General features: G+C 38.6%; 1 protein-coding gene across 3 annotated transcripts in view; it reads right to left on the reverse strand.

The window, feature by feature from the left end:
- Window positions 1-8,592, reverse strand: part of LOC129768347 (calpain-B-like) — a 29,086-nt gene extending 20,494 nt beyond the window's left edge. The window contains exon 1 of one of the 3 annotated variants that reach the window (XM_055769937.1): window positions 8,274-8,592. In XM_055769937.1, the coding sequence (XP_055625912.1) occupies window positions 8,274-8,399 (126 nt within the window). In that variant the 5' untranslated portion in view covers window positions 8,400-8,592. The remainder of the gene's footprint in view (window positions 1-8,273) is intronic. The other 2 variants (XM_055769939.1, XM_055769938.1) reach the window with 2 other exon arrangements.
- Between the last annotated feature and the right edge of the window lie 18,117 nt (window positions 8,593-26,709).

Consider the following 26,709-nt stretch of genomic DNA (forward strand, 5'->3'; position numbering starts at 1 on the left):
TCAAACATAACGAATTTATTTGCGTTGTTTGAATGACAAATGACGCTTCGTTTGCTTCATCGAATTTTTGATTCCACACATGAGCAAGTAACCTCAATTCGCTTGAAGCCAGGCGCATCACCGACTAGCTGGAAGCCTTATTGAATGGGCACACCAAATTATTGAAGTTCTTCAAATCACACATGCTCTGGTTGCAAAATGACGCTATCGTCAACAATCCTGATAAATCTCCAGCTGAAGAGCATGTAGAATCAGCAGATTCAGTACGCATGCGTTGCTGGAATCATGGTAGGTGACTGCCCAGTGACGCGAGAAATTGTGTATTGTATTGTCGTGTATTGTATGATGATGACGTATGCTTGACGCGGTCAGGACGTCATTCTGCGATGTCGTGAGACGTGCCAACAATTCATGACCGACATGTACGCGAAGGTACAGAGCGTATGACTGTGATCCTCACGACAACAATGAAAGCGGCGTGATGAAGAATACATTCATTTGCAAGACGCTATCATGAGCAACGCCGGCACAATCTTTACTATTACCAGGCCAATACGCAATACTCAATTATGTCATGACCAGGGTTGCCGACTAATATTTTCAAAAACCAGGGAAAATGAAAATAAAAATCAGGATAAATCAGGATAGCTCATTTTGGGTTGTCCGGAAAGTTCATGCCGATTTTTAGGAGAACAAAGGCATCTTTTTAATAGGCAGACATTCAATTTTATATGCACAGTTTTGCTCCACGATCTTTTGCCATGTTTCATGCAGTTTTAAAATTCTATCCTACCAGATCATGTTTGCTTTCTTATCGAAAACTGTTCAAGGTATTTTTTATGCTGTCCATAGAATCGAAGTTCTTGCCCTTGAATGAATTTTGTAGAGACCTGAACCTGTGATAATCTGAGGGTATAATAATCGGTTAGTTTGAGAACTGGTGATATAGGATCTCCTACCATGACTCCAAAATAATTTATCGATACATGCATTTTTGCGTTGGCCAAAAGGCAACGTCTATCACGTAGACGATTTGCTTCAAAACGGTATTTTCGTTACATTTATAAAACGAGCCGCAAATTGAAATGCAATCCATTGAAAGTATTTCATTCAAATAGTGTGGAACCCACATATCGTCTCGATATACGTAACTAAGCTTCAGCAGATGCTCATCAACGGTGGATTTAGATGTCTGTATTGAATTTGCTAATTCATTTGTCGTATACTGAGGATTACTCTTGATCAACGTCTCGATTTATTCATCTTCAATGGCGACACTAACAATATAATTGTTAAGGATTAACTGAATCACCCTATAATTTTGTATAACAGTTTATACTGAGCACACTATCATACGCTACAGCAATCACTATACAAGGGAGAACCGGAGAGCTTTTTTACGTAGGCTATTTTGACAGTTTTCATTTCCAACCAGTAAAACTTTGACAGGAATCCCGGTATACATAATACGGATCCTTTTTATTATGATAAAATAAAAAAACTAAAAAATCAGGAAAAATCAGGATCACTTCAGAAAAATCAGGCGAAATCGAGCGTTTGTCAGGATGTCAGGATACGAGTCTGGGAAATCCTGAAAAATCAGGAAGGTTGGCATCTCCGGTCATGACAGCACGATTGTTCAAGCAAAAAATCAAGTCTACAATGAGCATATTGCAAGTCCCACAAGTTGTTGAATGTATTCGGTTGAATGGCGAAAACAAGGATTACCTTATACACACATTTTAAATTTGTTCAGTCGAAAAAATACTCCCAGGGGAAATCGATAGTGTAATTTCCTCGGAAATTCCAGATCCTTCTACTGATCAACTACTACCCGTATTTAAATTACCCGAACGGCTCGCAATTTTGCATTCTGCACTCCATTCGAATGAATGAAAATTACCCCTACCGTATCAAATATGTGTTCTATGTAACAGAGTAATAAACTCTCCGCAAAAGGGGAAAAATCTTGAACGAAAATTGTGCCTGACTATCTCGTATTATGGATAAAGTTTTGGTAGAAATACAAGAAAATGTATAGAAAAATAGCTAGGGTTATGGCTATCAATATCTATGAAAATGGATTTATGTCTGTCTGTTTCTTATGGACTCAGAAACTACTGAACCGATCGACGTGGAAATTGGTATGTAGGGGTCTTTGGGGCCGGGGAATGTTTTTATGATAGTTCGAGACCCCTCCCTCCTCTCTAATGGGGGGGATGGGGAGGTGGTTGGTCTGTCATACAAATACAGCATAAATTTCTGCATATCTCGAAAACTAATCAATCAAATGGAGCCAAATTTGGCATGTGAAGGATTTAGGGGACAAGAAAAGTTTCCATATTGAATAGATACTCCTTCTCCCTGTCTAAGAGGGGAGGGGGCTCGACTTCTACATAACTCGAGAACTATCAAGTAAATGGAGCCAAATTTGGGATGTGGGGGTTTTTGGATACGAGAAATGTTTCTATGATGGTATGACACCCCTCCCTCCTCTGGAATGGAGAGGGGGTCCCATAAAAATATTACACATATTTCAACCAAAAATATTCCAACCAAACATGACAATTGAAAATTTTCGGAAAACTCAGAAGGAAAAAGGGAAAATTCGGAGAATTAAATTCCCATATGTTCTACAATTACTTGGTGACAATGGCTGTTAGTCCATTTGATGTTTGCACTAGCGAAATTGATCTTTGTTCGAAACTGGAAATGGGTTTTAATGTGATGAATGGGTTTTCTATCTATACCAGAAAAGGATCGCCGGATGTTTTTGATTAGAGCAGAGCTTGAGGAAGGAATTAAACGATTTAGGGCTGTCTTGATTCTATCATATTTTCTGTATAAAACATTTATTCCATATATATTAGGCTGTCAAAAAACAGGAAGTGGGTTATATCTATGGTATAACCGCAAGGGTGACGTAGAACTATCGTTGATTTAGAGATTATTTGTTTGAAGTTGAATCTGAATTCATTCTGAATGAATGAATATTTGTGGGACTTCGAAAACGAGAGCGTTACGTTGGAGGCACAAGGTTTTATGCATCCAATATTGGATACGGAAATATCCTACTGATGGGGAAGAATAATTTTCAGAAGCTTTCCTGTTAATTGCGATTGATTGAAAAATCAGAAAACCAAATGTATTTGATTGCAGTGTTTTATGGATAGAAAACATTAGAATAAACTATTTCGCATCAATGTATTTTTCAATTCCCAGGGGAACTGGCAGAGTATTTTTCAGCAACGAATAGATCTTTCCGAAATTTTCTCGATGCTGAATGGCGTCCAAACGAAAATATTCCTTTCAGTTTGGTCTGTAAAAAACTTTTCTGAACTCTTATCCATCAAATTTGGAGCCCTGAAAAGGGCAGTTGATTTTATGCTAAGCTAATAGCACGCTCTCCTCGGATACGATGGGCCAGCTGGATGTCCTTGGGCATAATGTGACGCGCTTTGCGTGGATAGCACACAAATTGTTATTTTTGAATAGGCCTCTTGCAGCATCATAACCGCGGAACTTTGGAAGCGCAAGTCGGTTTTGAAGTCCTGAGCAATTCCACGAATCAAATGCTGAAAAGGTAGATTGCGGATCAGCAATTCGGTCGACTTCTGATAGCGACGAATTTCACGAAAAGTTCCCGGTCGATAGTGATGTGGTCACACTCCCCAGCGGCTGGTGCACTTATCCGAGCTGCTTTCGTGGTGCTGTACCACCGAAAGACTAACGAGCTGTGTGCTTGGTCCCACACAAACGAGTCCTCACGGTGCGAGAGTAGAGTAAGAAATGAACGAAAGCAAAGGAAGTGTCATTTTATAAACCAAAAAAGTATAAAATGTAAACCCCACCCTTATTATATTCGTAGCTTACTCTGAGAGAGAAACGAATAACATCGAAGTAAGTATACAGTAAGCTTATATAATAAAGAGGGTGTGGTTTACATTCTGGACTTTTATGGCTTATAATAAGATGCTTCCTTTGCTTTCGATCATTTCTTACTCTACTCTCGCACCGTGAGGACTCGTTTCATCGGGACCAAGCTGACAGCTCGTTAGTCTTTCGGTGGTAAATGACCACGAAAGCAGCTCGGATAAATGCAGCAGCTGCGGGAAGTGTGACCACATCGCTATCGACCGGGAACTTTGCGTGAAATTCATCGCTATCAGAAGTCGACCGAATTGCTGATCCGCAATCTACCTTTGCAGCATTTGATTCGTGGAATTGTTCAGGACTTCAAAACCGACTTGCGCTTCCAAAGTTCCGCGGTTATGACATTGCAGGAGGCCTATTCGAAGATACCAATTTGTGTGCTATCCATGCAAAACGAGTCACATCATGCCCAAGGACATCCAGCTGGGCCATCGTATCCGTGGAGAGCGTGCTATATTAGCTTAGCATATAATCAACGGCTCTTTTCAGGGCTCCAAATTTGATGTATAAGAGTTCAGAAAAGTTTTTTGCAGGCCGAACTGAAATGAGCATTTAGCGAAAATCGTGGTGTTAATGATAATTCGATACCGATAGGAGCAATGGATATGGATTTGATAATGAAGAATATGAAATACATGACATTATGTAGTGAATATTTCCCCATATCGAAGAAATCACTTTGATGAAACTGCATTATAAAATTATTTGTGTACGAATGCCGCAATCGATAGTCGACTCTAATTTGCGCTGGATAATTTCCTCGGAGGACTCGATTCCTCCTTTGAGCAATAATAATCTCCTTCTGGCAAAACGAAGTGGTATGAATCAAATAATTCGAAAGATAAAATTAAGATGTTTTCTGCCAATTTTCTTCAACCTCCAAACATCTCTTTCTCCCGTTTGTCGCTTTTGAGGTCGCTAATATTTTCTCACAACACACATTTCTCATTTGAGAAATTGTTGAGTAAACATCGTTTGCCAGTGCGCGTAGAGCGGGAATTTCTCAAGATTCATTGCACCTCTAATAAATTGCCGAAAGACGTGGTCTCATTTTGATTGCACTTGATTGAAAAATCCAAAACGAAATGTATTTGGTCGCAGCATTATATGAGTAGGAAGCAAATAATTACTCGAAAATTACATGATTTTGGCGATGTGAAAATTTTTCCGTTTTTCATGTTATGCATCCAATATTGGATACGAAAATTATCTACTGATGGGGAAAAATAATAGAAGCTTTCCTGTCAATTGCGATTGATTGAAAAATCACAAAACTAAATGTATGTTGCAGTATTGTATGGATAGAAAACATTAAAATAAACTCTTTCGCATGAATGTATTTTTCAACTCCCAGGGGAACTGGTAGATTATTTTTCAGCAACGAGAGTTCCGCGCGTGTATGTGTGTGTGTGTGGCGGCTGCTCCGATGTTTCAAGCGGAACCGTAGCATCACTCTCCTCCTGATGGATTCCCTTCTGACCTAAGGTGTATAAAACAGGCTCTTGATAACACCGTTCATCAGCGCTTTCATGATAAACGAAGTTAGCTTCATCACAACAGCGACAACATGCTCCAGTCGCTGTTCAATTATAACTGAGTGGGTTTACGAGCGGCGCTCGCTTATATACCGATTGGTGATTTCAATAGCCTGTTTTGAAAGCAATTTTAAGGCTATTGAAACATGTTTTTGGATGAAAAAGTAACAAGTATATAACGCGTAGACATTTTTTCTTTCGAATGAAGTGTTTATCATACCATTTCGTTCAGTTGTTTAGGAGCTATTAACGCTCAAAATCTCGGTCTCCGGCGTAACGCTTTCGTTTTCGAAACTTTGATTTTACACCCCGGTATAGAAATGAAAGACGTAGTCCTACGTCAAAAGTCCTGCGGTATTTCCGCGAGGTGTCGTTGTAAGCGCGTAGTTCTAGTTGTATTCATTGTATCGAGTCATACAATAGCTTATTGGAAAGGTATGTTGAAGGCGCTATAATATAGTCCTTGACAGTGTTTTGTTTGGTTAAGTCGTTCGTGAGTTATAGTGTCGCAAATATGGAGCAAAATAAAGAGAAAATCCGACATATTTTACAGTACTACTATGACAAAGGCAAAAATGCATCTCAAGCTGCCAATAAAATTTGTGCAGTTTATGGACCCGATACAGTTTCCATTTCCATCGCACAACGATGGTTTCAACGTTTTCGTTCTGGTGTAGAGGTCGTCGAAGATGCGCCACGCTCCGGAAGGCCTGTCGTCGAAAATTGCGACAAAATCGCTGAATTAGCCGAGAAAGACCGGCATAGTAGCAGCCGTAGCATCGGCCAAGAGCTGGGGATAAGTCATCAAACCGTTATTAACCATTAAAAGAAGCTTGGATTCACAAAGAAGCTCGATGTATGGGTGCCACACACGTTGACGCAAAAAAACATCTTTGACCGTATCGACGCATGTGAATCGCTGCTGAATCGCAACAAAATCGACCCGTTTCTGAAGCGGATGGTGACTGGCGATGAAAAGTGGGTCACTTACGACAACGTGAAGCGCAAAGTCGTGGTCGAAGCCCGCTGAAGCGGCTCAGACGGTGGCCAAGCCCTCATTCGGCCAGGAAGGTTCTGCTGTGTGTTTGGTGGGATTGTCAAGGAATAATCTAAATATTATGAGCTGCTTCCCTATGGCCAAAAGCTCAATTCGGACCTGTACTGCCAACAACTGGACCGCTTGAAGGTAGCACTCATGAAGAAGAGGCCCTCTAATATATATATATATATATATATATATATATATATATATATATATATATATATATATATATATATATATATATATATATATATATATATATATATATATATATATATATATATATATATATATATATATATATATATATTTATTCGTCTTGGTGTGAAATCTTTCGAAAAAGTTTCCAAGAGTAAATCATAGGAGGATAATCAATACATTATTTTATTTTTATTATCCGTCTAATATGAGACACTTTTGCCATTCATATAATAAATGTATAATCAATGCCAGCAATGTGTATCCGAAAAGATCAGTACTTTTCACTTTTAACAAACAAAGAACAAACTACTTCAAAATAATTTAAACCAAAAGTTACTCAAATAATGATTTCTGCGTATCCGAAATGATCAGAACTTTTAACTTTAGATGAACAAAGATTTTGTCGCTTGAGACACTTATGCGATTATTTAAATAACACAAGACATTTATGCAAACAGTTGTTCTGATACTTATGAACAATCTTTTCCATCACACCAAATTGTTACAATGGCTAAATTCTGCTGTTATAATTTTTATCTTACATTCCTATGTATTAAACGCACTGTGCGTTGTCTTGTGTGGGTGACTACTTTGTTTGATACTGTTTACCGTTATCTATTACTTATAGGAGCACCGTACTGATTCGTGAACAGGTTCACTAGACATCATGCTTCGTTTAGGAAAAGCATAAACTGATACTTGGTTGAGTAAAATATAAGATTAGCATGGTTTCTTGCTGTGGTGGCTGAGAGCAGACAAACGACCACAAAGTGTTAAAAGGCGTCCGGATTAAAAAACCAGAGCTATCGAAACTCGTGGAACATACCAAAAGCATGTGCAAAGTTCGATCCAAATCAAGATGATTGTGTTAATTTGGGTCTTCAAACGAATCAACATCAACAGAAAAGGAATCCACGGGAACTCGAGAGCATGGTGCTATTGTTCAGGAAAAGCAATTCGAAGCATAAATATCATAATTCTTTAACATTTTCTAAAACTTCACTATGAAATTCGAATTCACAAGGTCGATAATAAGTTGCACCGACGAAAAAAATTCACAGAGAGTGTGCACTATGCTGCTCTGGAGTTTCACTCTTGATATTTCACCTGTTGAACGTTCCATCGCTGATAAGACTAAGATTCACGATACCGCACAAACACTCTGCTGATATTGAAACATATAGGGATAGTCTTTATACTTTTGCTTCCCTTCAATCATGGATCACTTCAATATAATTGAATCTTCTTTCTGGCGCCGTCTAGTAGTCTGCGACCTTGATCATTTTCCACAAATCTCATCCCTTTTCGTCTTTGTGTTTGCTTCGGGCAGGAAAAACCAAGTTTATATTATCCAATAGCCAACCCACTTGAATTCATTCTTCACATTTTGCTACCGCATTAATGCTGGCGTTTTACATTTCGTGCTCTGCAAATCACTCACTGTGTCACACTTTTCTAAAATTACAATCTTCTAGATCAAAATAAACAACTCAAGAATTCACTTTACAACGAAACGCATTCTTTTTCACGTAAAATCCACCCTCCCCAAATTCACAGCTTACCCCATCCCGGCCAAAGACGATGGGCATAAAGCGCGTTCGGGACTGATGCAACCGCTTCCAACCGCTGGCTCCACCGTTGAATTCCTTAACCAAGGATTCAATCGAGGCACGCGTAGCGTCCGGCATCCTCACCACTTTTTGGTGTCACTCGGTGACTCTCGGGAACTAATCACTACTCAAAACGCACCGAAACCCGTCACTAGACGGCGTAGCGCCTACTTGTGAGCTGCTGCTACACTCGCGTGTACTAACGCTCCAACGGCTATCTACGGACTGAGCGAACGGTGAGCATGAGATGAAGAGAAACCCACCATCAGCACCATTGAGACAGACGCTTGCGATATGCTGTTCTGTGCGGATAAAAGAAAACTCATTATCTGAAACCCGGTTGAGCGCGATTTTTGCTAACAGTTAATTCTCGGAAACCAAAATACGAGCGAAACGCGGAGCAGATGGAAACAAAAAAAAATACACGGACAAACGCAAAAGCGTAAAAGCTCGCGCGAATGAATGGATATCTCGTTTTGTCGAGAGGAAGCTACGCTGCCCTGTCGCCTACTGACAACCGCACGCGGTGGGATTTTGCGCACGTATTTTTAATTTCGGTATAATTCCCAGCGCTAAGCAATGGGTATCTTATGAAACTTACTACTCATCGGAGGACAGAATTATACGGCGTGTTGCCGTTTAACCGGAAAGCAAGAAAACACGAGTCCGCCAGACAGTCAGCAGCGTTTTTGCCGTGTCGCATTGTGTTCAAAATTTCGCTGGACTTTGTTCGTTTATTTAATCCATTTGTATCGTTTGCTTCGTTATTTACTGAGCTATCTTGTGATTAGTGTTTCCAGCTCAGTCAACGCCACTGCTAGTGAAGACATCGTTTATGAAACTGCGAAATCGGCTGCTTTTGGCAATGTGTTGATATAGGGGAAAAGGGGGGAATTTGGACCACCTAAGCAAATCGCCTAATATTTCCAAACCAATACGGTCTGAATAAAAAATGTCACATTGTATACTGAGCTACACTTGTTTTCTTTCAATCAATAATGTTTAATCATTATATCAAGCTTCAAATTACCAAATATATCATAAAATAAAAGAGATGATTTTTGCACATTAAAATTTGGTGCGGGGTGATTTGGACCGTCTGTGGGGTGGTTTGGTCCAGCGTGTGTTTCATCGAAAAAACATACTTATGTTCATGTAAAGTATTTTGGGATAATATTACAACCAGTAACAGTATTCTGGGATCGATACCAGGTGTCTTGGTCAGATGCCAGACCAGAAAAATTGGATTGAGACCATCTCGAATTCTGCATGGATCTTTTCACTGTTTTTCGAGCATTTTCAAATACTCTCGATGCTTGGTCAAAGAAAATCAGTTCTTGATGGCCTGTGTTGCTCTTTCAAGCTCTCTCTTTTCCAACGTTGTCTGCCCATCCTTTTTTTAATTCAGCGTCATCTGAAATCAATTATACCAAAGAAAAGCCTCATACCTGTAGGACCAATTCACCCCACAGAAACGTGTCCATGTCACCCCACACAACATGCAAAAATTTAAATGCAATTAATTCCATTTATTGTTATCAGACTGACAGTTTCGCTGCATCAAATTGTTCCTCCTCTGTAGACGAACAGAACTTTACTGCACAATACACGAAAAGTTTGTTTAATCAGCGGGGAAAACCTTAAAACCACGATCCAAAAACTCACATTTTTTGACAATCAAAGTGCTTGATGTGTTCATGCTACCGTTTCCTTCCACCTGTCGAATTTTACCAAAGTTTTTTCACTTTAGGTACATACGGTTCAACAGTAGAAGGAGAAGACATCATAAAAAATCCAAGTTGAGCCGTACTTTTTGAGATAAACGGGTGGTCCAAATCACCCCATATGTCCAACTCACCCCGTGTTACCCTACTGTTGCAGACGTAAACATTTTTCCTGATAGTTTGATTTGTGGCAGCGATGTGTTTTTAAATATGAATAAGCTTATTGATCATGTTTCTCAGTTTCCGGTCAAGCCAAGGGACGCCAAAAATCTTTCCACTTACACTGAACCAGCAAGAATTCGCTTATATCCATCTTGAGGAGGCAAAGTTCCCCTGTGAAACGTTAAAACGGTTTATGAAAGAGTTTGAGTAATGGACAACCTATATACTTCCACCAATTAAATGACGCACAACACTCGATTGATCGATTGACCGGCACTACATTTCAGATTAAAACACAACCTTCTCAACGTATTATTCTCTATGTCAAAGATATGCATGCACCTCTGCTAGTTTGCAGCATTCCCTGTAATATTGTACAAATCCTTCGGAGGAACAGAATGGAATTCAACGCAATGATCCATTCGGTTACCCTTAATTATTTGTTCTAAGACAGAGCCGAATAGGTTAATCGTTGCAATTATCTCGTCAATAAATAATAGAACTGCTAACTATTACCGGTGATCATTCCGTGTAGAATGCGGCAGAGTGCTTCAAGTGGATACCCCCGCAAGCCAGTTTTTTTTTCTAAATTTCTCTTATTTATTTTAGTTTTACTAGATACATTTCAGTGTATCTTGTTCTCTAAGTTTGACAATTTTCGTTAACGAAGTTTAGAGAAGAAAATCTTAATATCATTCAACCTTGACTTAATCTAATCCTATGGTTTGCAATACCAATTACCCGCGGTAAGTCAAGGTTAGTAACCAACATATTAAAAACCAGCGAAACTCAATTTCTCCTAGAAAAAAAAAACTTACCTTAGCAGATGTTTAGGAATCATTTGATTTTTTTTTCTATTTTTTTCTTATTGTCTCATCGTGTTTCTTGTATTCCATCTTTGAACGCTTTCAAATAATCATTTCCAGTAATACCAAAATTATACAAATTGAATTAGATTGTTTCTATATTAATCCAGAGGGCCGCTTCCGATTTATAACATTTGGCAGTAATCTGTGATGTACCGTTCTGAATCATATTTCAGACAGCTTCATATTTCGGACACTCTGTAATAATAATTTGAAAAGCTTAATGTCTTGATGATATAACTAGAAAATTATTGTTACAATTGATTCTTTTGAGTAACCCTTCAGTTATATCATCAGGGCATTAAGCATTTCAAGTTATTATTACAATATAGTATGAAGCTGTCCGATAGTATGATTCGGATCGGTAATCAACTCTTCTGGATCACTAATTTGTAATTTGCAAAGGGGAAAATATATTTCTGATATTCAGTGATTGAACATTTTGCTACACGTAGGAACTACAGGGTCGGACAAAACATTAAGACCACTTCTCAGACAAAAAAAGAAAGTGATAAAACTTTGAGAAAAAATAATCCAATCCAGTGCTCCAACCCATATAATAGGCTTCCAAAAAAGTCCTGCGGTATTTCCGCGAGGTGTCGTTGTAAGCGCGTAGTTCTAGTTGTATTCATTGTATCGAGTCATACTATAGCTTGTTGGAAAGGTATTTTTGCGTGCTATAATATAGTCCTTGACAGTGTTTTGTTTGGTTAAGTCGTTCGTGAGTTATAGTGTCGCAAATATGGAGCAAAATAAAGAGAAAATCCGACATATTTTACAGTACTACTATGACAAAGGCAAAAATGCATCTCAAGCTGCCAATAAAATTTGTGCAGTTTATGGACCCGATACAGTTTCCATTTCCATCGCACAACGATGGTTTCAACGTTTTCGTTCTGGTGTAGAGGTCGTCGAAGATGCGCCACGCTCCGGAAGGCCTGTCGTCGAAAATTGCGACAAAATCGCTGAATTAGCCGAGAAAGACCGGCATAGTAGCAGCCGTAGCATCGGCCAAGAGCTGGGGATAAGTCATCAAACCGTTATTAACCATTTGAAGAAGCTTGGATTCACAAAGAAGCTCGATGTATGGGTGCCACACACGTTGACGCAAAAAAAAACATCTTTGACCGTATCGACGCATGTGACGCATGTGGTCGAAGCCCGCTGAAGCGGCTCAGGCGGTGGGCAAGCCCTCATTGACGGCCAGGAAGGTTCTGCTGTGTGTTTGGTGGGATTGTCAAGGAATAATCTATTATGAGCTGCTTCCCTATGGCCAAACGCTCAATTCGGACCTGTACTGCCAACAACTGGACCGCTTGAAGGTAGCACTCATGAAGAAGAGGCCATCTTTGATAAACAGAGGCCGCTTTGTCTTCCATCAGGACAACGCCAGGCCACACACTTCTTTGGTGACGCGCCAGAAGCTCCGGGAGCTCGGATGGGAGGTTCTTTTGCATCCGCCGTATAGTCCGGACCTTGCACCAAGTGACTACCACCTGTTTTTGTCCATGGCGAACGAGCTAGGTAGTCAGAAGTTAGGCACAAAAGAGGCCTGTGAAAATTGGCTATCCGAGTTTTTGTTTTGCCAATAAGGAAGCGAGCTTCTATAACAGGGGTATTATGAAGTTGGCATCACGTTGGGAACAACTCATCGAACAAAACGGCGCATATTTGACTTAAAACAGATGATTGTAACTAATTTTATGAACAAATGAAAATTAAAAAAAATACCGCAGGACTTTTTTACAGCCTAATATAATAATTTATTTGCATTGTTCGAAGGAATTTATAGGATCTGTAGTTAAAACAATAGTCATCCATGAAACAACTAAAATGACGCGACTACTATTTAGACCGGTTTTAAAGTTGATGATAAAAAAATAAAAACAAGAAAATTTATACTGTGAAAAGCTTCTAGGGTTAGTACTTGGTCGTGTAACTTTTGTTACGCATTACTTCACGCACCCGATTCGGCATGGATTCCACCAGCTCTGGCACGTGGGGACCGGCATGGCGTACCAACAAGCTTGAATCATATCCCTCAGTTACTGCTCAGTCCTCGACTTCTCCATGTACACCGACCTTTTCACGGTCTCCCATAGGTTCTCTATAGGATTCAAATCCAGTGACTGCACTGGCTACTCCATGACGTCGACTATGTTATCCTGAAACCGGTCTTGGCGGTGTGCTTCGGTGTGTGCTTCGGATCGATATCCTGCATGAACTGCCATTTCAGGGGCATCTCCCATTCAGCGTGTGGCAGCATAACATCCCTTAGGATTTGGGCGTAAAGGTACTGATCCATGATCTTATCCACCCTGTACAGAGGGCCAACCCCGCACCTGGAGAAGAACCCCCACACCATAATCCAATCCAATCGAAGTGGTCTTTCTCGAACTTCGAGCGCGCCTTCAGATGCATCGGCGTCAGCATCGGGACCTTCCGGGAGCTTCGCCGCCTAGCCCCTGCTCCACTGGCCGCCATTGAAGTATCCGGGAACTCAGAGACAAGGTCAGTTTGTCCCGGATCTTTTTCGAGGCTTTGAAGGGATCTTTCTTGGAGGCTCGCTTTATGGCAGAGTCATCCTTCGCGGTTGTTTTCCTTGGGCGTCCAGTCGTCTCGGATTTTTGCGGTCGTGGAGGTTTTGGATCGTCCCAAGAACTCTGCGATTTCACGTTGGCTGTGGCCTTGCAGTGATGGTATTTTCACTGAAATTATACAGCCGCGCGCGAGTATGAAACTCGCGCCTAAACTGAGGATACAGTCATCACTCACCAAAGAGAAACCATGCGCTTTTCGCTTCCACCGGCGAATATATAAATAGCCAGTATGCGCTAGTTGGGAGAAATCTTGGTGCGAGTGAGTCACACTCCCTTACACTCTCTTTACTCTTGGGAGCTCCAGTATGTGAAAACCTGTGTCCAGCACTGAATCTGCGCTCTGCCACACTGAGGAGTACACTGAAGAGTGCACTTTTTCAACGAACCACGGCGCTAAGTTAATTGAAAGCCACTTTTGTTTTTTTACCTGTGCGTATCCACCAGAGCGCACTGGTAAGAGGTCACCAAAGTATTCTCCCCAGTGGTTTTATCCGTTGCACTGTGGAGAGTTTGTGCGCTCTCTTTCCACACTCTAGCGCGACCGAGTGTTGAGTGAAAAAAAAAACTTATTTTTCATCATAATGCGCTCGCACTTATCTAGAGCTACGGTAATTATAGACCAAAGAGGAGCGCCCTCGGTGAGGATGACGGAGAAGGTGGGTGAATTTAAGAGAAACCTCTTCGCTACACAGAGGATATGGACTTCACTGCTAGAGGGAAATGGATACGGAGAATGTTTTCAGAACTCGTCCATCATTCCGGAAGCGTATAGAAGCGGTTATTGCTAAAAACGGAAGCCTAATCGACGATTAACACATTGCGGACCGCTCACGAGACTTCACGTGTTTCGCGTTCCGTCTGTTACGGATGGAGTACGGAATAATCGGTTTTTTCTACACTTGTAGGTTAAATCCTTGGTTTGCCAAGAATCTAACAAGCCCTACCGAAGGCTCGCCTTTGTCTCATCCACATCGAAGGAAACGATCTCATTCGTGGAATCCGAACAAATGAAGCGTTCAAGTTTGCCCCAAAACGTGCGGTCCTTAATGTGTTAACTTAGTTTTAAGTCCTATACTAAGGGGTACACGAGTTTCACTAGTTTCCTTCAATATTTTCCAATTCATTCTCTCACCCTGATTCGAGTCGAGACGAACACAACGATAAAAGAACAGCTTAACACTCCTATACTCGCGCATTGGTCTGTCAGACCGAGAAATCAATAATTTGTTCATTTCTCAGAAAATATCAACACTACGACTTTGCGATTCTCTTTAGCTTCGTTATTCGTTGTTCGTCATCCTTTAGCGTATCGCATGTGTTGGTACAGAGGGGACATGTGCCACTTTTTTAACACATTTGGTCTGACACACCGACGCGAGTATAGAAGTAACTTTTTTGGACAAGTGCCTTTTTTTTAACTTTGGCGTGAAATATTTGAGCTGATTACCGGACTATTCTTATTTGATTTCAGTCCTTTTTGTAACTATTCGTCGATATATTCGTCGTTAGATTCATACGTTCAAAAGCAAAATATAAGTGTTTGACTTTCGTATAATTATTCGCTAAATATAATGGTCATACATTTACAAACTTGTGAAAGAATTTCACTTGTGGAAGAATTGTAAACAGTAAACTATAAACAAATCGGTAGCTTATGGTAATTTTGAACAGTTACAGTTTCGGGGATATTTTTTTATAATGGACAATATCAACAAGAAAACAAGAAAAAGAAAAGGAAGTTCCTAGAAATCCTTTTATATCATCTTTTCATGCCCCATCTAAAAAAAAGGCATTAATTCTTAGTTTACCAAAAAAACAGAGACAAAGAATATTAGGAATATGCAAACTTTATATTCCAGAACCTTTATCATCTGGTAATTATCTAGAAGGTTGTTATACATTCTTCTCTTCGATAAAAGACCCGGAAAACACGCAACAACTGCATGAAATGTAAAAAAAATATGTTTGTTTCGAGCATGCAGTTATGCTATGTTCTGATTCTTACTCCAATGAAACCACAATCGATTAATACGTTTTTATGTTATTTTATAGCTCTTTATACTTCCATGAATTATATTCAGTTGCTTACTTTTGATTGATAACAGTGAAAAATTCCATTGTCGTTATTTGTGTTGGAGTATCAAAAATTACCCTATTTTGAGGAGGTTGAATTAGATGACTATTAAAACATAATAAAGACGAATAAAACATATTTTTTGGAGTTTTTTCATTCAATCATACTCTCTTTTTCAAATAAATGCCAATAAAGTCTGAAAAATACACAATGGCAACATAACAGAGAAGTTCAATTTTCGGTCTGTGACACCGTGCGCGAGTATACGTGTTATGATTTTGCACGCGAGTGCAGGAGGGTTAAATATGACCACCCGTTTATTAGTGAGTTGGTCGGTGTTAAGCCAGAATTGGTCGCTACACGCCACATTTATCTGATTTGGAAAACCACGCGTGCAACGAAAACCGATCAAAGTATGCAGCCAGAGCGAACCATGTGCTATCGACCATGGTGAATGTGAATACGTCACGCATTGGTGAAAATGATGGAATGGAGAATGTAGTGCAATGAGATTTTTACATACTTTGAAGTACATAAAAATCTCGTTGAATTACATTCTAAACAGCACTCTGAAATAATACTATTTACGATCACAGAGTTTCAATATAATCAAACTTCTCTCTAATTTTAACAACAGAACACAACTAGTTGTGAAGAGCGTTACGTAATATTTGAACGGTCCCTTAGTATATCTGAAGCAAACGGTACAATATAAAACTCACTTTGACTGTACAACTGTTAATTTATTGGAAAATATTTAAAAATTGTTCAGTGAACCAAATCTTAACAAGTTCTTCGTTTGTTCAGTCACAGTGAACCATGTACGCGAAGCAAGCTGTTTGTGTTGAGCATGAAACTTGATGTTTTTTTACTATTATCATACAGTGTTGTCAGATAGTAACTATCATTTCTGGGAATAATATTGAACATTGAAACAATTGAAAGCTACGAAAATTGCAGAACACTGGACTTTCGTTTCGTTTTTCTTTTTCGAAATCACAAAAATGTCACATGGACCGGTCTTACTTAACACCGTCCAGTTACACCTGAATCGAATCTTCATTTAACATATAAGATGTATGAAAAAAAAATAAAAACCGCAGGATGAAATGTATAAACAAAAAAAAAGTCGAAGAAGTCGCGTTCCTTTGTCAAAACAAGAAACTTCTCAGTCCATATAGTAGTTTTTATTGATTACCCATCCTGAGTGAAAATGAAACACAGACACACCGTACTGTGTTCGAACAGAGACATCCGAGGTCGTAAGAGTTCTGGACAGAGTGAAATAAAAACGGTTGTTTTACTATCGGCGTAATTATTTTTCTGACTCAATGTAACCAAAACCTCATCCGGATTAGTTCCGATTCACGCTTGCTCCCGTTTGGTAAAGAGAGGTGTAGATATGCCGTGAATGTTTTGTTCACATCTGAATGTGATGAAAACTTACAAATAATTTGCTACGGTTGTCAAGAACACTTTGATGTATCCATCCTGCGGAACAGAACAGTTTCTAGTTTCACACTCTGTGTTCTTATCGAAATGCTAATTAACCGCGCATATGAGTTATTGCCCGACACGGGCAAACCTTGTGCCGCACCATATGATTACAATTCTTTGTTTCTATTTAAATCATCAGAACCTCGGTCATTACATTTAAAAAACCCGCATTTCATTCTTTTTTTTTTTACTGACGTAGCAAACATCATCGCGATCATGTCACTGTCGATCGCGGCGAACATATGTTTTACATGGGGGACGACAACAAAGATCTCAAAAGCAACCAGCGCGCTTGGTAGACGTTCTGTGTAATGTGGATTTCCCCTCCGGCAGTGGGTATCCCGTCGCGCTTTTCATTCCGATTTTCCGCGAATCCACAGTGTTTTACGTCGGACTAAAAATACACAATTGACGACGCCGATGGTCGCGCCGAGATGTCAGACGGAATGACCGGAATAGAAACATTTTCATTAAACGGAAAGTTGACCCTGGAAAGAAGCATTTGAAATGTAACGAAATCAATCACATGGTAACATCATGATAGTTTAGCGTTGAACGGTGTAAACTTCGATGCTTTTGTAATTAGTAGAACAAACACCAACAATACAGAACCCAATCTAAATGTATGTTCTGCTAACTAGTGAAGTGAAGTGTGACAAACTGTGGAGATCAGTGTTATCCATATAAGGGTTATGCAGATGATGGAGTGTATGAGTTGGATTGCTGCGATTTTTTCGTAGTAACAAAGATAAACATAATTATAATGATTTTAGCGATTCCAACTATCCGCATTACGGCGGTTAAAGGAGCAAGCAGCAGTGATCGCTCGCTGCGCTATTCGAGAAAAGAACAAAAGAAAATCGAAGATATTTTGAGGGCTCATAGTATGTGTAACGAGGGAAGCACTTTGACAATCGAACATGATTCTACTGAACCAGGTACAATTTTCGATGTTCAAGAAGAAGATTGCTACCGAAGTTCTGATGAGCCTCAAGGTAATATGTATTCAAGATAAAGGGTGTGTCACATCAAATTGCATCACGGAAAAAAACGCTGTAGAAATTCGCCCAGTAGACCGATCCTTTTGAAAATTTTAGACAGTAAAATAAAAACTATTAAACAACTTTTGGCATTTTCTTTTTATTCATACTTCGAGCCCAAGCCCGTATGCTCGCACCTTCCTCTTTACCCCGTCCATAAGGTTCTGTACAACGTCAGGTTGTAGTTTTTTGAACAGAAATCCATTTTCTTTTGAAGTCCGCCTCCGATTTGACAACTTTTGGGTTCTTCCGGAGGGCCTGCTTCATAATCGCCCAATATTTCTCTATTGGGCGAAGCTCCGGCGCGTTGGACGGGTGCATTTCCTTTGGCACGAAGGTGACCGCGTTGGCTTCGTACCATTCCAACACGTCCTTTGAATAGTGGCACGAAGCGAGATCCGGCCAGAAGATGGTCGGGCCCTCGTGCTGCTTCAATAGTGGTAGTAAGCGCTTCTGTAGGCACTCCTTAAGGTAAACCTGCCCGTTTACCGTGCCGGTCATCACGAAGGGGGCGCTCCGCTTTCCGCAAGAGCAGATCGCTTGCCACACCATGTACTTTTTGGCAAACTTGGATAGTTTCTGCTTGCGAATCTCCTCCGTAACGCTGAATTTGTCCTCTGCGGAGAAGAACAACAGGCCCGGCAGCTGACGAAAGTCTGCTTTGACGTAGGTTTCGTCGTCCATTACCAGGCAATGCGGCTTCGTCAGCATTTCGGTGTACAGCTTCCGGGCTCGCGTCTTCCCCACCATGTTTTGCCTTTCGTCGCGGTTAGGAGCCTTTTGAACCTTGTATGTACGCAGGTCCTCCCGCTGCTTGGTCCGCTGGACGAATGAACTTGACAAATTCAGCTTATTGACGACATCCCGGACTGAACTTCTCGGATCACGTCTAAACTGCTTAACTACGCGCTTGTGATCTTTTTCACTGACGGAGCATCCATTTTTGCCGTTCTTCACCTTCCGGTCGATGGTTAGGTTCTCGAAGTATCGTTTTAGTACTCTGCTGACCATGGATTAGACGATTCCCAGCATCTCACCGATGTCCCGATGTGACAACTCCGCATTCTCGAAATGAGTGCACAGGATTAATTCACGACGCTCTTTTTCGTTCGACGGCATTTTTCCAAATTTACGATAAATTGACAGTGAAGCATGGCCAACGTGATCTATACACTCTTATCTGATTATAAGCGAAAGCTGAAGATATAATTCCTAAAAATTAAATTTCTACAGCGTTTTTACCGTGATGCAATTTGATGTGACACACCCTTTATGTTGCAATCTAAACCTACTAACGCAGGTCAAATTCATATTTCAGAGGAAAACGTTGACTCGAACATGAAAGTCCTGCTAGAGGCTATCGAACTAGCCGTGCCATTACCAGTGACAAGGGAGAGCTGCGGAATGGGCTGTACGGACGATTCTGGATGGGAGGATTTTCAGCATCCCGACTGTCCTGACGGCAATACCCAGGACGTGGAGCTGTTTGATAAATCTGTGATAAAAACGCTGCGGGAAAAATTTACGAAGAAAATTAACCGTCTGGCGCAAGTTTCCGTGAAGCAAAAGTCTACAACAGCTACGCGTACAGTTAATGCCATTTCTATTTAATGCTAAAGACTTCAATCAATATAATCAACATGGGCTGTTGATCAGAGAGAAGGAAAGACATCTCCAAATGTTGGATAACATTATTAAACAGAGAAACAAGAAAATGGAAGAACGCAACCAGGATATAGAAGCACTTCGAAATGATTGCAATAAGTTTCAGGAAGAAGTACAGCCACGTTCAGATCAGCTCGTTAAAAAGAAGCAAGGAAACACTTCAATAAGGTTTTCACGAACAATCAAGTTGCATTAATTCTCGGGGAGAAGAAGAGAGTTGTATGGTCGACTGATGAGATTGCTCGAGCGTTTTCGTTAAGGTGAGCTTTGTATGTATGGTTAAGGGTACCAAAATCATATGAACAATTCTAATAGCGACAGATTTTCTATAAAGCCTCATTAGCAATATTGACCAAAAAATAATCATAAATATTTTCTAGTTTCACAAGTAAGGTCGGGTGTTCGGTAGCTCATTGAAGCTACGTATAATGCTTTCTATGCCTAAGACTTAATATCAACCATTATAGAGTTGTCCCTCTTTTTTAGTTTTGGGCTATGGTTGACTTAGAAACGTTCTAACTTAAAAATATACTACTCAGCATAATTATAATGCCAATTACAATAACGTGCTAAATGAATAACTCTTTAAAATCACTAACTAATTTTATTAGTGGGACTTTTACAGGTTTTGAGGAAAGCCCTAAGAATTTCGTTGACTGAAGTTTGTTTTTTAGAATTAGAACGAGTGCGAGACTAGCACTCAATATATGAATATATAATTATTCAATAATACACTTTACTTCGTAGGTAGTATAATAATTATTCAACAAACATTAAACTCTCGAAACAGTCCCATGTTTTCTTGAATAATTTAGGACAAAATGATAAATAATCTTAAGTATTTTTTATCATTTATTTGTATTTTCTATGTAAACTATCGATTGAATGCAAATAATGACGACACAATTTTTTCCGTTCTCCAATACATGTATACATGGCCTACTGCTCCACCTCTATATGTACCTCATTGTGTGGAGATATTAAATTAGCAATTGAAATTCAGAATCGTGACATATGAATGTTTTTATCCGTTGTAGGACTAACGTATGCATTTGAAAAATGGGCTCCTTGTGGATGGCAAGGAAAAAAACTACAAAAATAATTCAATTAAAAAAAATTCCTTAAATTCTGTGTTTTTTAAACCTTCTACAACAAAGCTTCAACGCCCAGCCGGGCACACAGTGGTCCCTGAGAAAATTTAGGCGGCCAAAACCCAAAAAATGAAGTTGCATCAAAAAACAAAAATCCAACAGTCCTCTATTCTAGGATGTTCAAGGCACCTAGGATCACGTGTTTTGCCCCATTATTTTTTTTATTTTTTCAGTAGAGTGACCATTTCCATTTTAGGGTTGTCCGAAAAATCAACTGTTTCCTCTTTTTTCCAAAAATGACTTTTTTCAAAAATTCATTACTTTTGAACTACTAAACCGATTCAGATGATCGACATATCAAATTAAAGCCAATCATTAAAGTTATTTTTTGAAAATACACTACACCTGCAGAAAATTCGAAACTGTTCTCGTTATTATTGATTGTATTCGTTTTTTATTGTTTTCATAATCTCGGGACCAAGGGCACTATATTTTTTTTCATATTTTTTTCTGAAAAGCTGAGGATCTTTCACATAATATATGTCGAAACCAGAGAGACCTTTTTTCTCATTTTTGAGTTATGATTTTACCGTTAACCGATGGTTCGAAAAATCAATGTTTTCCTCTTTTTTTTTTGTTTTTTGGTGAAACCAAGTCGAAAAATGAACTCAAACACGATAATAACCAGAGATCGAAATGCTCGCCGATTTGAGACGAAAAACATCCATTTTCACCCACAGGGAAAAATAGTTGAGAATATAGGAGGCGAGAGAATGTTATACGCTCACTTCGATTCTCGCGAGAAACGCAAAGCCGATTTTTATTTTTCGGTGAGTTTTGATTGCCGAAAAATGGTTTCGTTTTCAGTGACTCCTTGATGCCGATAATGGTTTTTCACTTCTTCAGTACAGCTGAAAACATGCGGCAATATTGGGTTTCGTCGTGAAATGAACATGAGATGGATTAATATTTGTACAATTCAGACGCTGTCCAAATGCAGATCGTTTGGACGCTGCTCTAACAGACTAATGTTGGTAAAGTTAGCTTTGATTTTTCGCTCCATATTTTCAGTACCAAATGCGAGACGAAAAAGCATTCTTGTTGAACTTCCGAGATAGAGATTTTCCACATCTCTTTCACTCTGAAAAAGAATTTTCGGTGAAAAGGAAGAGACGAAAATATCAACAATACACGGTTCATCGAAAACTAGATTGATTGACTGAATATTTATCGCGCAGCCGAGCGAGAATTTCGATCTCTGATAAAAACTGAAAATTTTGAAAAATTTTGAATTTTGAAAATTTTGAACCCCTTGCCCCTCCTCCCCATTTGGTTTTTTGGAGAAACCGAGTTGAAAAATGAACTCTGCGTATCCCAAAATACACATTTTGATACCAAATACGATAAAGTACGATAAAAACTGAACTTTGCCCCCATGCCCCCTGTTTCATTTTTCACTGTTTTCGTCGTACATTACGTTGTAATTTGCTTGAATGGAATATACAGTCATTTATTTAATTACTGTTTTATAAATAAGATTTGTAGTGGATCTGGTTGTGATTTGAACGTTTTTCTCATACAAAAACCCGCTAGCTTGCATATAAGCACCACGTATGCAGATGCGGCTCATAAAACGTTTGAGTGCACAAGTACTAAACTTGTTTCCTGTCCAACCCTTTACCCTTTTTCGTGCATCGCTCGAAAACCAGAACGAATGAAAATTAAATAGTCTTACTTATAGCAGTAATTGGCACCACCGTTGCGCTATTAGTATTGGCTTCCAGTTCGTGGTCCAAATTGATGTGGAAGTTATGGACAGTGTGAATTCTTGTTAGAGATTTATACAAATTATTCTATTATCGTAGAATAATTAACCATATTATAATTATCCAATTATCTATAACTACTGTGAATAATAAATAACAGTACAGAATACGTAACATATCTATTGCTTTGGAGCCGTGCCGATCAAATTTCCATTACTTGGTATTGTAAGACCCATACGGTTACATTTTTCGTTCTGAGGAACAGTCGAAGCAGAATATATCATTAATTTCTATGATTTCAGGAAAAACATAAAGTTATGTATCTTATTTTTTATGGAAATTATTATCGTCCTCACATTCTCTTGGATCTCGAAGTTTCGATGTAGCTTGTTATACAGTAAACCCTGTTTTTGTTTTATGTGCTTTTATGTGCGAAATTTCTAAAGGAAATCGCACAAAAAAAACGAAGGTACAACATGTCACAACGTACAGAAGGAAAACAAAAGGAAAGCGAATGTTGATCACGAATGGAATCATTAGGATTTTACATTTTTCGGAAGAAAAACATCTTAAAATATACTTTGCATATACTGCTCTATGCACCAGGCATAGCTGATTAATGTATGTATAATTTTTTTTATAAAAAATCTGTTGTCAAAACTTTAAATGCGTTTTTCTCAAAACTATGTTTTCGAAATTTCGGGGAAACACTAACTCAAAACTATTCAACCGATTTGGCTAAAAAAATTTCTAGACACACATATCTAAATACGTAACCTTTAAAACATTTAATTTTTTAATAATAAACAATTTTATTTAAACTATTTATCAAGAAAAGAAAACAAGAAATCGATTTTGAGAACTTTTTTCACGAGTCCGCCATTTTGTTTTAGTTTTTTTGTTTTATGTATATTATAGGCTAGTTCATTAGAATAAAATCTGCAGAATAATAATCTTTTTGAATTTTTTATTTCAGATGACTTCGTAAGGCTGTGTGCTTCCCCGAACCAACTCATTTTTTTTTCGAGGACCCCACTCTGACGTCAAATATTAAAAACAAATTTATGTAAAATCAGCTGACCCGGCAAACTTCGTCCCGCCCAAAATTTATTTTTCGTTATCACAATGACGTTTTTTTTACTAAGCGCAGGTTCATGGGTCCAATCGCAGAACTGTTCATTGATTGATTTTCTAATCTACCCTTTAAAATTACCTTTCACTATAAAATTCCTAGTACTTCTAGCAAAATTAAAACTACCAAAATTACAGATTATTTTCAGACAAAATTCTCGTTCATGATTTTTCAACCACTTGCAAATAACATGTTTATCCGTGACAGGGAATAAATGTTTGATACAGAAAATATGATAGAATAAAGACAGCCCTAAATCGGACAATTCCTTTCTCGAGTTTTATTTCATCAACACATTCGGTGATCCATTTTTATTTATATAGATAGAAGAAGATATAGGAGTGCGTTATATCACACTATCAGCCCCCTCTCCTTCAGAGAGAGGGAAGGAGTGTCTATCTATCAAGGGAACATTTCGTGCCCCCTAGAACCTTAACATGGCGAATTCGGCTCCATTTACTTGATTAGTTTTCGAGTTATGTAGAAATTTGTGTTTCATTTGTTTGGCAGCTCCCTCTTAAAGAGGGGAGTGGAGTGTCTAACCACCATATAAACATTTGTTGCACCCTAAAACCTCCACATTCCAATGCCAAATTTGGTTTCATTTTCTTGATTAATTCTCGAGTAATGCTAAAATTTGTGTTTTATTTGTATGGCAGCCCCCCCTAAGGGAGGGGGAGGAGTATCTAACCACCATAGAAGCATTCATTGCATCCTAAAACATCCACATGCCAAATTTTATTTCGTTTGCTTGATTAATTTTCGAGTAATGCAGAAATTTGTGTTTCATTTGTATGGCAACCCCCCCTTAGAGAAGGGGTGGGGTGTGTAACCACCATAGAAACATTTGTTGCACCCTAAAATCTCCATATACCTAGTTTGGTTTTATTTGCTTGATTAATTTCCGAGTAATTGTGTTTAATTTATATGGTAGACCCCCCCCCCCTCTCCCCTAAGAGAGGGGGAAGGAGTATCTAACCACCATAGAAAAATTCATTGCATCCTAAAACCTCTACATGCCAAATTTTATTTCGTTTGCTTGATTAATTCTCGAGTAATGCAGAAATTCGTGTTTCATTTGTATGACAGCCCCCCCCCCTTTGAGAGGGGGGAGGGGTCTCAAACTTTCATAAGAACCTTCCCCGATCCCAAAAACTCCTACATACCAATTTTCATGTCGATCGGTTAGTAGTTAGTAGTAGTTTTCGAGTCCATAAGAATCAGACAGACAGAAAGACAGAAAGACAAACAGACATCACTCCAATTATATATATATATATATATATATATATATATATATATATATATATATATATATATATATATATATATATATATATATATATATATATATATATATATATATATATATATATATATATATATATATATATATATATATATATATATATATATATATATATATATATATATATATATATATATATATATATATATATATATATATATATATATATATATATATATATAGATAAACTAAACATTTTTTTCCATATCTAAAAACACTAATAAAAACATGTAAAATTTTTAAAACGATCGCATTTTATTTTCTCGTTGAAAAAAAAATTATGAAAAAATGTCGAAATTTCGGTCGTCTCACCGGATTACCTCAAGGAAACTTTTTCATGCGGTCCCTATCCATACCATAAAAAAATGTTTTTCTTCAAATTGTTTAGCGAAAACTCTTTTTAAAGCTATTGGTGAAGATTTTTTATGCGTGCGGTACCTATCCGTTGCACAGAAATAGATTTGCCTGTATACGATGGATGAACGAACTCAGTGTATCAATCAATCAATAATCCTTTATTTGTCGAAGAAATAAAACATATCCATAGTTGAAGATCAACATTCATTTTAAAATGCTCTTTTAGCATACTAATTTACCAAAATAATGCGTCAAGAAATAGGAGCAGTTCGAAATTTATGTCGAAATAAAAAAAAAATAATTGATGCCGGAGAAGTTTCCTTCACCTTTCCGCCGTATAACCTTTGTTTCGGAAGACTTCCCGCATTAGGCGGCGGTTACACTGGATGCAGAAAAGTGGTCGTACGAATTGTATGGAATAGTGAAAGTAAACAACCACATTGAGTTGTATTGGTGTGGTTACTTTGCTTCCTCCTTGCTTCGTTCGAATTCGTCTGCTTCTATCGAACAAAATTGTTTGTTTCTCTTCGTACAATCGAATTTTCGTGCGTATTCCTATCCAAAGTAACCTTAGCCTTAGGCGGCGTGGACACTGGATGCAGAAAAGTGGTCGTACGAATTGTATGCGATAGTGAAAGTAAACAACCACATTGAGTTGTATTGGTGTGGTAACATTGCTTCCCACTTGCTTCGTTCGAATTCGCCAGCTTCTATCGAACAAAATTGTTTATTTCTCTTCGTCAGTTATCACACAATCAAGTTTTCGTGCGTACTCCGATCCAGTGTCACCTCGCCCTCATGTTCGGGATAGAATCGAACAGCTTTTGACCTAAGACAAGACGTGACAACTGGCTTCTTACTCTTCTTTCTGCATTTTCGTCGACCAAGTGCTAGATAACAGGAAAGCGAGATGTGAAGGTTGCCAAATGTTATAAAATTTCGGAAGATTATTTTCCAATGAAAAACATGTGTTCTTCGTATCATGTATTTTCTGAGCTGCACCTTTTTTTGTGTTAATTCTTCAACCGAATGTCACATATTTCAAACAATAAGTACTTTCCTGTTATTTCGGTATGCTAAAAAATTAAATGTGAAGAGATAAAGA

Source organism: Toxorhynchites rutilus, chromosome 2 (assembly GCF_029784135.1).
Source record: "Toxorhynchites rutilus septentrionalis strain SRP chromosome 2, ASM2978413v1, whole genome shotgun sequence".
NCBI lineage: Eukaryota > Metazoa > Arthropoda > Insecta > Diptera > Culicidae > Toxorhynchites > Toxorhynchites rutilus.